This window comes from Nicotiana tabacum, chromosome 24 (genome assembly GCF_000715075.1).
Source record: "Nicotiana tabacum cultivar K326 chromosome 24, ASM71507v2, whole genome shotgun sequence".
Classification (NCBI taxonomy): Eukaryota; Viridiplantae; Streptophyta; class Magnoliopsida; order Solanales; family Solanaceae; genus Nicotiana; species Nicotiana tabacum.
The window spans coordinates 5,120,581-5,132,729 of record NC_134103.1 but is presented as its reverse complement, the minus strand read 5'-3'; the positions used below and the strand labels follow the sequence as shown (position 1 = coordinate 5,132,729).

At 37.8% G+C, this 12,149-nt stretch overlaps 1 protein-coding gene across 1 annotated transcript; it reads right to left on the bottom strand.

Annotated features, from left to right (window-relative positions):
* Positions 1 to 217: 217 nt before the first annotated feature.
* LOC107805518 (chaperone protein dnaJ 15) lies at positions 218 to 11,456 on the bottom strand. Its single transcript, XM_075248042.1, has 12 exons — positions 11,288 to 11,456; positions 10,798 to 11,005; positions 5,827 to 5,950; positions 4,694 to 4,776; positions 4,503 to 4,614; positions 4,320 to 4,424; positions 4,129 to 4,179; positions 1,561 to 1,650; positions 1,369 to 1,477; positions 1,110 to 1,258; positions 965 to 1,018; positions 218 to 808 (listed from the first exon to the last, which is right to left on the bottom strand). Exons 2-12 carry the CDS (start codon positions 10,923 to 10,925, stop codon positions 572 to 574), a joined length of 1,242 nt encoding a protein of 413 aa, XP_075104143.1. The 5' UTR covers positions 10,926 to 11,005; positions 11,288 to 11,456; the 3' UTR covers positions 218 to 571.
* Positions 11,457 to 12,149: the final 693 nt, after the last annotated feature.

The window sequence follows — 12,149 nt, the reverse complement described above, 5'->3', positions numbered from 1 at the left end:
AAAACTCTCAGCCTAAAACTTGTAGAATCAAGGTTTCATTTTCCAGTTATTGATCTAAGAGTTTGGCCTTTGTTTAATCGGAAGTTTATGCTAATTAAGTTTCCTAGTAGAGGTCTACTCTAAATCACTGATATAAAATCATGAACCTACTTGTCTTCAATCATATGAAATGATGATACCATTCCCACTTTTATAAGGGGGAAAACATTCACTGAAATTACAAAATCTAAAGGACTTAGATTTGTTCAAAAGACTAAAAATTTGGAGTCCATTGACTAGTACATTATGATACAACACAAGAATCAGAAGTACAAATACAGGAACAAAAACCTTCTATATCTTGCAGTCATTCGACAGAAATCAGACTTCACATGCCCAAAAAATGAAATTTGGAAAAAATAAATGGAAACGAAAACGTCTGGGGAAGCCCAAGAAATACCCAAATATTGAACAAAGAATACATGAGGAGATTACTTCAGGTAGCAAACTAGAAGGCAGCCCTCATCCTTGGCGGCGAGGCTGGAATTGGGAATTCATAGGATCTATATATTACAGATAACCACCAGTCCGATTACTTCTTATCAGATCCTTTGAGGTTAAGGTTAAACCATTTTCGTTTCGAGTATTTCTCCTTGGAGTCTGAACTGCCATCTTCACTTGGGCTATCGCCTTTGTAATCTTCGCCAGATAGTTTACTGCTACTTCCGTTACTGAAATGCCCACTCCCACTGCCACTTATGGTAGTAAGTGTCCTTGTAACCGTGAACGAGGAGTGGATGCTGTCTCTCTGTTTAAGCAGCTCATCAACCTTTACAAAAATAGCATCACTCAGAGAAATGTAGGTACCTCACATATGATTCTTTTGACCATAACTAACAAACAATAGACAGGTAAACCTACTGTGTAACAAACAAATAATCACAGCCTATTTTTGTAATGAAACTTAGGTAAGAAAGAAACTTACAGACTGCTTCTCCTGGCTATATCTATTGGTCACTTCCTGGAACCGTGCCAATGCCTGTAAGCAGTCACATGGAAAATAGTGCAATGAGGATGCATGAAGATTAACAGATCTCACGATAAACATCGTCTATGAGCAGAAAAACAACCTTTCTATATTCTGTTTCAAACTGTCGAAGCTCATTTCTCTTCCTCAAAATCTGACCCTCAATGTCCTGGAGCTTATGAGTTGTGTCCTCGTATGTCTTGGCGCACAAAGCCTCAATAGTATAACTAGCAGGTTTAAAGAAATTATCTCCTGCAGACATAAAATAAAAAATTCTTTTAGCAGTGCATAATTAGTAGCAGTTAGATAGTTTTTCCCAAAAATAAAGACAATGTATTCAACAAAAATAAGCAAGTTCAGACCATAAACAGCAAATATGTGAGTGCCAGCTTTTAGTTCTGAGACCTCACAAGGTTGAAGGCCCTCCAGCCTCTTAAAGAAAGCAGCTTCAGGGTCTTTGGCCATTGCTAACTACATCATCACAAGTATTGTCACTGCTGACAACACTGCATGCTATAATATTATATTAAACCGCTAAGAAGAAATTCACATACCGCATTTACAGTTGAATCCATTCTGTACACTTGAAAGTGCAAGAAATACATCCCCGCGGAGGTTACCTTGCCGGCTTTCTCACTATCTTCCTGTAAATAGTGAGGATGGATCAGTTTTATTAAGAAATAGTACTAATCAGTAAACTGCTTGGAGCAAAGACAAAAACGCAAAACAATAAATATTCATCTAAAAATTCCAGTTTACAAGCTCATAAACGCAGAAGATTCCAAATGTTTGGAAATTACAAGTGAAAAGAAAGACCTGAAGATGGTGCCACTCTAAGGTCAAAGATAGACATGTATAGCAAGATGTAAACCAGAGTGCAGGTAGAATTTTGAGGTATTTGGGCAGGTAAAACTTTTACATTCTTATGATAAAGATATCAAGTCTATATCAATGAGCTTCGTCATTCTTACGATTAAGATTACTAATCCAGTATAAGTTGAACTCTACAAGTTGTAGTCGTTGCATATAGCAGTTTCATATCGAATTCAGTTCAAGAAAAGCAAATTAATCTCTTGAGAAATGGTTTACTTTCCTACTCAGGTCATTAATGTCATTCAACTAAAGTAAATTGACAGTGTGTCCAGTACACAGTTAAATTTTATCAAATAGGGAGCACCAGACAAGCAAATCACTGATCTTGTTCAGGAAGTCGACAAACCAAATGCCTCCTCAAAGCAAATCAATGAGCTTCGTCATTCTTACGATTAAGATTACTAATCCAGTATAAGTTGAACTCTACAAGTTGTAGTCGTTGCATATAGCAGTTTCATATCGAATTCAGTTCAAGAAAAGCAAATTAATCTCTTGAGAAATGGTTTACTTTCCTACTCAGGTCATTAATGTCATTCAACTAAAGTAAATTGACAGTGTGTCCAGTACACAGTTAAATTTTATCAAATAGGGAGCACCAGACAAGCAAATCACTGATCTTGTTCAGGAAGTCGACAAACCAAATGCCTCCTCAATCACCAGCTCGGTAGACTCTTTACTCCCTCTGAAACGAGTGTTAGAATTGGACAACATCATTATTTAAAGAACGAAGACCGGTTCACTAATCCAAGGGCAACCTCCCTCCCCCCATCCTCCCCTCCTCACCTGATCAGCATTATTTTAAAATACCAGTCGCCCAGCCTGCTATTTTTATATGTTCCCGGCAGCTTCGGCATTTTTTCCGGCATCAAATTTCTCCCCCCATCCAACCTGCCATTTTTAGGTCCCTCCTCAACCCTCTCTCTTCTCCTCCCTCATTCCCCCTCTTTTGATCTCCTTAATCAATATTTCAGGTTAAATTCAAAGCGTCCCCCCAACAAACCATCACAGACACTGGTACCTTTCCCCCTTCCTAACAAACACCCTAACCCTAGCAAGGTACGCCAGATTACAGAACAACATAAATGAAGCCACTTTCTAAACAACGATGTGCCGGCAACCAACCACGTTCATAGAATATCCTCCCTCCTCGAATTATGCAATTTGCAGCTAGAAGTCTCAACCCCACATTTCTAACAGAAGATAACTTCCCCACATCCATCTCAATCCCTCACCCAGCACACAGGTATCGACTTCAGAAGCAAAATGAAAAAAGAAACTCCATCACCGAGACTTTCAGCCCCATCGTCACTTACCAAGCCTCCAAGGCCCAATCAGTTACCACCTCCGTTAGGCACACCTTCTCCTCGAATTCCCAACCAAGCAGGTCTTAAGATACTCCTTCCCTGCCATGACATGGTCCCTAGACAATCCAAAAAATGGGTTCAAAGCCAGTATCAACCTCCTGAAATCCCCATCTAGGTGGGTTTTTCCTTCTTCCTTTTTGGTTAATAAATCCCTGCATCCAAGGACTAGAGGTAGGTAGTCTTACGGAGCTTCCGGGGAAGGGTAGCCATGTATTAGAGCATGGCAGTGACCGGGGCAAACCCTAAGATAACCCATCTAAAATTGGGGGAATCCAGGTATAAAATAGCACTTGTTTGGATCCGTAATGTACAGCAGAAACCTATTAAAATTGGATTACATGAACTCTCTTAAATACAGAATAATGACATACTATTTGCTTACCAAAATTGAAGGCAAGCTATTTTCTTATTTAATTTTGTCAGTTTTGTAAAGAACGGATACGTAAGCCCTTTTTCATGAATGTTTGACTACAAATATCATAAATTAAGGGCAGGATCAACATGTCTGCAAAAAATTATACGAGCATATAGTATTTTTTTTTTAAGGTAAATAGTATGACAAGCTTCGTCGATGAGTAATTAAATATGTCCTGTCCCTCCCTATTGAAGGTGTTGATTCTATCTTCCTTTTTTTTTGAAATGGAGATGTTGATTCGATCTTTCACAATTCAATTAACTCATGTTGGTTTTATTTCCACCTTACTGCTTTACTATTCCCTAGCCACATCAAATCACTCACAATTTGGTTTAATTTTGCTCTAACCAAACATACATCAAGGTTCTTCAATGGAAATCTAGAGCAAGAAATATCTTAAGCACACAATAACTGGCTATACAATCCTCGCTAAGCACACAACGAATAATCAAAAGTGTAAAATGCATTACCTGCAAGGCCAGGCCGTAACCCCCATTTGCATCATGTTCAAAATATAGTAGCTGAAAATTACACGAAAATCAGTTTTAGTATCTCAACACACAACACAGAGTAGAAAATACAAAAGCATGAACATGTATAGGTACCATTTACAAAGTGCATAAAAATACCTATAATATAACTCTATACATCTAAAATGTACCTTGAATTTGCTTTGGGCAGCTGAAGTAACTCTTACTACAATCCCTGCCTCTGCTTGTTCATCACTAATTGTTACACCAAAAAAATGAGCATTTTGCTTTTCTACCTGCATTGAAGCTCCACAAATGTCAAACCCCGGTACAGCTGATAAATTTTGCCACTGGAAAGGACAATTAAATTCTACCTTTCCACTGACTGATGTGCCAATGGGAAGAGGACGGACCGTGACAGTTCCATTCAAAGCTTCTTCAAGAACATTAGCAGAAATAGTTGTTTTGATAGGGACACCCAACTTGCTATCCAGGAAAAAAGATAAATGTTACAAAACTAATCAAAAACACCACCAAAAAAACAAATTTCGGGAGGCAGACTTACCTAAACAATGCTGCGAACATTGTGTTGACAGTTCCAAGGTTGGACAAATCAATTTCCATATCCATTCCTTCAGCTTCAATAGCCTAAAAACTCAAAACATGTCAAAAGAGTCGGCAAAAGCCATTCCTTGAGTGTCGTACATTAAAGAGGTTTTATCAGCTATGATTTGCTAATAAAATTAGAGAGTTGGAACTCTGGCTTCTAAATGCCTATTGTACACAAATTAAGATATAACCTACCTCTATGATTTTATAACAGCTTATTTCTAGCATAAAATTTTGTACACTTGTTCCATGAATACTACATCACTAAGATGTACCATACCTCGAACTGGAAATACTGGCATTAGAAGGCTCTTGTAACACCAACATAAGCACCTTCTGCTACTACTGTTAAGAACAAAGAGTGTCCTTTGTGGTTACATGTTCTATTGTAGCATGCTTCTTAGATAATTTGGGGACCTATAAGCAATCATTGACTAGAAATGTCAAGGAGAAGTGAAGAGTCCAGATAACTGCAGCTGACAGGATGACCTTTCAACCGTAAACCTATTGAATATTCCCCAAATACAACAGAATGGAAACTTCGAGAATTAAACGAGTTGCATTTCTAACATCCAGATTGCTGCCCGCAACCTTCAAGTATCCATATTTTGCTGAACCTTTACAATATGCTAAGTTTATATTTTCGGCACCTAAAGGGACTGTGTATAGTTTTCACTTTTGAGTGCAAACAATGAGTGTTCAATCATTCTAAATATGCTTTGATTGAAGCCACAAAGCTACAACCTATCATTTATTAATATAGACTACCCAAACTCTTATTTCTATCCCTTTTTGAAATCAAGAACATCCAGAGTTCTCTCTTTGAACCTCTTTCTTTCTATTGCAAAATCAGTCACCTCATTGAAATGCACATCAATACATAACAAGCAAATGTAAGGTGATATAAATCAAACAAAAGAACTATTATCCATGATTTTCACTCTGTAAAAACAGAAAAATAGTAATAGACTTTCTCGTGATATGTCATTACTCACGATGAACAACTTAGTAGAGAAAAATGTATTTTTACCTGATCAGAAAAAAATCTATCTATATATATATATTTGACAGTGGACAGGGGGTGAGTACCTCAAAGCCGGCCATATCATATTGCCTTCTTTTCTCTGGATCAGATAGAATGTTGTACGAGTATGCTACCTCCTTGAAGAGTTCTGAAGCTTCGGGATTGCTAGCATTCTTGTCAGGATGATACCTGCCAATAATTTCCGCTCGATTATTCATCAAAAGAACTATCAAATTGAGAAGTTGCCCAACTCCCAACAAATAGCCCTATAAGTTGTTTTTACTTTTTCCTCTATAACCACATTAACTTCCCATCACCATTAGTTTTTTCCATCTGGCCACTTCTAGACTGATATATCATATGACAAAGTACAACACAAGCAAGTCCCTCCCATCTATATTACATTTCCTTCAGATGACAATATACATCAATCTTCAGATTACTTAATTAATTACTTTACCACTAAATTACACGAGTTTTGTCTTCCAACTGAAATTCAATAATGCCCATGTGCTTACCAACAAGCACCAAGACAAATACCAACAAAATGCATACACAGCTCACCACAATCCACACCAAATTTCAGTTTAGTTACTGGTTACACTTAAACCTCAGTTAAATACCATCACTCAATCAATCAACCAAAGCCTTAATTCCAACTAGTTAGGTCAGCCATATAAATCTTCTGCATCTATTATGCTATATGTCCCTTCGTATTCTCATATCTTAGATCACCGTGAAGAAAGGCATTTTTAATGTGCAGCTGATAGAGGGGCCAATGACGAACCGCAGCCATGGATAGAAAAAGGCGGACTGAAGCCACTTTAGCCACGGGAGAGAAGGTATCACTGTAATCGAGCCCAAATATCTGAGTATATCCTTTGGCAACAAGACGGGCCTTAAGTCGATCAATCTGGCCATCGGGACTAACTTTGACTGCATAAACCCAACGACAACCAACAGTAGATTTACCTGAGGGAAGAGGAACAAGCTCCCAAGTACCGCTTGTATGTAAAGCAGACATCTCGTCACTCATAGCCTGTCGCCATCCTGGATGAGACAACGCTTCACCTGTAGACTTAGGGATGGAAACCGAGGACAAAGAAGATATAAAAGCATAATGGGGAGATGACAGACGATGATAACTCAAACCGACATAATGAGGATTAGGGTTAAGTGTGGTCCGTATACCTTTTACGAAGTGCAATCGGTGTACTAGGAGCAGGGTCAGGTGCAGGACGAGAACCAGTTGGGCCTGATGTAGGGCGCGAACGACAATGATAAGTCAAAAGTGGTGTTCCTGTGGCTGGGGAACTAGGAGGAACAACACTAGACTCCTCAACGGTTGGTATGGATGAAACCTTTGTGGTCGAAGGTGGAGGAGGAGCTATAGTAAACTCCTCAAAGGTCGGTATAGGTAAGACCTCAGATATATCATGGTGGTCAGCAGAAGCAAAGAAAGGTTTAGACTCAAAAAATATGACGTCAGCTCACATAAGGTACCTACGAAGATCTAGAGAATAACAACGATATCCCTTCTGAACACGAGAATAACCAAGAAAGACACACTTGAGAGCACGAGGAGCTAACTTATCTTTCCCAGGGACTAAGTTATGAACAAAACACGTGCTCCCAAAAACACGGGATGGAAGAGAGTATAAGGGTGACTGGGGAAACAATACTGAATGCGGAATCTGATCCTTGATGGGAGATGAAGGCATCCGATTAATCAAATAACAAGCTGTGAGAACTGCATAGCCCCAAAAACGCAACGGAACACGAGATTCAATTAGAAGTGTGCGAGCAGTCTCAATAAGGTGCATATTTTTTCTCTCAGCAACTCCATTTTGTTGAGGGGTATAAGGACAAGATGTCTGATGAATAATTCCTTGAGAAGTCATAAACTCCTGAAATTGAGAAGATAAATATTCTAAGGCATTATCACTGTGAAAAATGCGAATAGAAACACCAAATCGGTTTTTGATTTCAGCACAGAAACTCTGGAATATAAAAAATAACTCAGAACGATCTTTCATTAAGAAAAATCAAGTACATCTTCAATAATCATCAATGAAACTAACAAAATATCGAAATCCCAAGGTTGAACTGACTCTACTAGGACCCCATATATCAAAATGAACTAAAAGAAGACAGACTCTGCATGACTCTCAACACTACGCGAAAAGGAGGCTCAGGTATGTTTCTCAAGCTGACACAACTCACAATCTAGATAAACTAGGCACCATCTTCTGAAGTTTGGATAAACTCGGATGTCCTAAACGTCTGTGGATTAGATCTGGAGGATCTGTAACTAGACATGTTGTGGAAGGACTGAGTGAGTTAAGGTAGTAAAGGCCTTCTGATTCACGTCCTGTACCAATTGTCTGTCCCGTACTGCGGTCCTGCATAATAAAAGAATCGTCAATAAAATATATACCACAATGGAGGGCACGAGTCAAACGACTAACAGATGCAAGACTAAAAGGACAGACAGGGACATAAAGAACGGAATCTAGGGTGATAGAAGACAATGGATTAGCTTGTCCAACTCCTTTTGCCTTAGTTTGACATCCATTGGCTAAAGTAACAGTGGGAAGAGACTGTGAATATACAATATTTGACAAAAGTGATATATTACCAAAGATGTGATCAGAAGCGCCTGAGTCCATGACCCATGGGCCAAGAGTGCTAGACTGGGAAACACAAGCAAACGAATTACCAGTAACAGAAGTATCAGTCTGAGCAACTGAGGCTACTTGTGGAGATGTCTGCTTACTTGCTCGATACTGAAGGAGCTCATTATATTCTTCTTTAGATAAAGAAAATCCCTGGTTACCTGGAGTCTCGGTCTGAGCAATGTAAGCATTTTTGGGTGGACGACCATGTAAGGAATAGCACATTTCACGAGTGTGTCCAAGTTTATGACAATAAGAATACTTGGGTCTAGATCTTCCAAAACGACCTCCTCCTCGTCTATGCTCCATAGTTTGAGATGCCCGAACATCCACTGTCTGGGATGCAAGAACAGAGGAATCAAGTATCTGTGATGAGATCACTAGTGACTTGGTGCTGCAGCAAGACAGAGTAATCGAGAGAATAATTCATCAACTGTCGGGACAGTCGGACTAGCCAAAATCTGATCGCGTACTGAATCAAGATCATTAGGAAGTCCAGCGAGGGTAAGAACGAGAAATATCTTCCGTCGCTGCTCTTGTTGTTTTTCAACACTAGCAGAAACTGGCATCAACTTCTCAAATTCCTCCATGACTGCCTGTACTTGACCCAAGTAAGTAGACATATCTAATTCCTGCTTCTTTAAGTTTGTCATCCGCGATATCACATCATAGAAGCGAGATATGTCATTAGTGTATAAGGTGCGTGCCTTTGCCCAAACCATATAACATGTCTGGAATGGACGAAACAAGGGCATCAACTTGGAATCAATAGATCGCCACAAGATACTACATAACTGAGCATCGATTTTTGCCCAAAGTGTTATTGCCTTTTCATCTCCTTCACTAGACTGTTTGATTAGATGATCTTGAACACCTTGGCCTCTACACCACAACTCGACAGATGAAGCCCAAGCTAAGTAGTTTGAACCTCCCATTAAAAGTTCTGAGGTAATAATAGCACTAGAGCTTCCAGAACTCATGTTTCTAGACCCAAAAGCATCAAATCCCAAAGACATTGTTGCAAACTATTACCAAATAAGAGAAAGAATCAATTGTAATCCACTGAAACAGAGTAAGGAAACACAGAAACAGAATAATGAAATATTGTAGCTGCCGGAATCTTACTGTAGCTGTCGGAAAAACTCAAAGTAGTCGGAATGAAATGAAAACAGTAGGGGTAGGATCGGAATTACTAGGCGACCCAACTGTTCTGAAGGAAGTTTTTCAAAAAATTGCCGGAAGTGGTCGTGCGCGCCGACGCGTGAGCTCACGCGCGTGAGCTTCTGGTGGCGCGTGGAGGCGCGTGAGGAGGCTGCTGCCAGAGATTTTCACTGGGATTTGGTCGCCGAACAGTGACGACTCTTGTGGCAGTGAAGGATTTTGCACAACACTGACGGAGACGAAGCAGACGCAAAACAGCCTTAAAAAAGAGTCGCCAGAAAAAGACTTTTGCTGACTGATTTCTCTTCCCGGAATCGCTAGAATTTATGCACAGCGATAAAGCTCTGATACCATGTGAGAAAGCACGGGAGAAAATATGTTATTGATATTGGATGTTCAATACAATACAAGACATACTACTCCTATTCCAATGTGGGACAAGACTACACTATATACATAACTGTAAACTAACAATTTGGTACTACGTATCCTTCTCCTCCTTCTTCTTCTATCCGAGCCGAGGATCTATAGAATACAGCATCTCTACCTTCATTAGGTAGGGGTAGGGTATGCGTACAGACTACCCTCCCCAGACCCCACCTGTTGGGAATATACTGGGTATGTTGTTGTTGTTGTTGTATCTATTATGCTATATTTAGGTCTATTTCATTCCAATTACACAGTTAAACGCCAATAACAACTATGCGTTAGTCTCAAACAACTTGGAGTCGGCTATATAAATCCTTATTGATCATTTCACTCTATTTAAACTATCTTAGGCCAATGTTATCCAAATAAAAACAAATCAAAAAGTACTAGAAGTTCATTACATTTTCTACTGACATATAAATCTATGAACAACTCCTAGAAAATTATGGGATGTAAAGTAAAAGTGTTAACATGACTAAAATATATTCTCAATTATTTTCAATTGATGTGAAATTATTTACTTATTAGTCCATTTCCAAAAGAAAGATACATTTCTACATTTGGAAAACTTTAAACTTGTGCATTTTATTCTTTATGAGAAGCTTTATAGCCATACAAATATTACGGCATGTTTAAGATTCAAATGTCTTATAACCACATAAATGAAACAGAGTAATTAATAGGTATTGCATATATAGATGTTTTTCTTCCATTATAACAAAACTAACTATGAATTTAAATTAGGAATATTTGTGTTTAGGGATAACTTACTTGAGAGCAAGCTTTCTATAAGCAGTCTTAATCTCCTGATCAGACGAATCCCTTGAAACAGACAACACCTCGTACGGGTCTCGCCTTACTGCTGGAGCCGACGTCCCCTCCATTTTTATATCACTCATTACTACACCCTTTTCCGCACTTCCCTTTTTTAAAATTTGGAATTTCTCAAAAAATCAATAAAACCTTGATGCCGCAAAATCTACAAACAAAGAGAAAATATAAACACAAACCCATTAAAATTCCAGAGAAATTGACCAAGATTTTTGCACGAAATTGGATTAATGCCAAAGGTATTCAATAAGTATTAATATCAAGAAGAAATTTTTCTATTAAAAATCAGGTGGATTAGGTACCCAAAAAAAAAATGCAATTCCAAAATAATAGCTACAAGAGATCTAACATAAGGATTCTAAATCGATGAAATAATATATAGAGAAAAACAAAAGAGGAAGAAATATAGCTAGGGTTTTAGGGAATTTACCTGAGGAGAACAAGGACGACACCAGCGACCTTCAATTATTTCTTCAGAAGTTTGTGTGATGAGACTAGTACGCGCAAATAATTAGCTCAAAGTTTTAAAATTGGAGCTTTTGATTTGCCGTCTCAAATTTTGAAAAAGCTCCATTTTTGAAAGGTGTACCAGAAATTTTACTAAAAGAAGTTAAATTATGAGTGTACAAATATATACACGTGAGGACGTGAATATTTTTTGGTGAAAAGTCATTTATATTTGGCTAATTATTTAAAAAGAATTTTTGACCACCGATTAGTATTTGATCAAGTTTTTCGAAAGTGCATCTAAATATATTTTTCTCAAAAGTTATTTTGGAGAGAAATTATTTTATTCTTTTTTCTCAAAAACTACTAGAAATCATTTTTTCCTTCTAAAAACTTCACCAAATACCTTAGTGGTAAAAAAATACTTTTAATAAAAAAAATACTTTTAGCCAAAAATAAGCTTGAGGAAACAAGCTATTAGTATATAACATTTTTTATTGCGTGATTTTTCCTCATTTATTTTTAAAAATTGGCGTATCTTACATGTCATCATTAATAAAAGTAAATGGTAGTCCAACAAGAATTCTAGTATAACGAAAAAAGAACAAAAATTCTATTAAGTGTCTTTTGGTTACAAAAATAGGAAGAAATAATCCCCACATAAAATGTAGCATTGTTTATATAAATTTTTATTTTCACATAAAATATGGCACTGTTCTATTATAGTATAATTCCATCTCTTTGAGAAATAGGATATTATAGCTACTAATTTAAATAATGGACTTGCGTTGCACAAAAGTTCTATTATAGTATAAATATAAGTAATGCCTTTTCTTGGTTTCACA

What these genes read in the sequence shown, in the direction of transcription:
- LOC107805518 (XM_075248042.1), bottom strand. Translation starts at nt 10,925, where the DNA reads ATGAGTGATATAAAAATGGAGGGGACGTCGGCTCCAGCAGTAAGGCGA. An exon ending in GCACATCAGTCAGTGGAAAG is followed by an intron (nt 4,425 to 4,502) that starts GTAGAATTTAAT and finishes GCTTCAATGCAG; the next exon opens with GTAGAAAAGCAAAATGCTCA. An exon ending in TCACATATTTGCTGTTTATG is followed by an intron (nt 1,259 to 1,368) that starts GTCTGAACTTGC and finishes TTATGTCTGCAG; the next exon opens with GAGATAATTTCTTTAAACCT.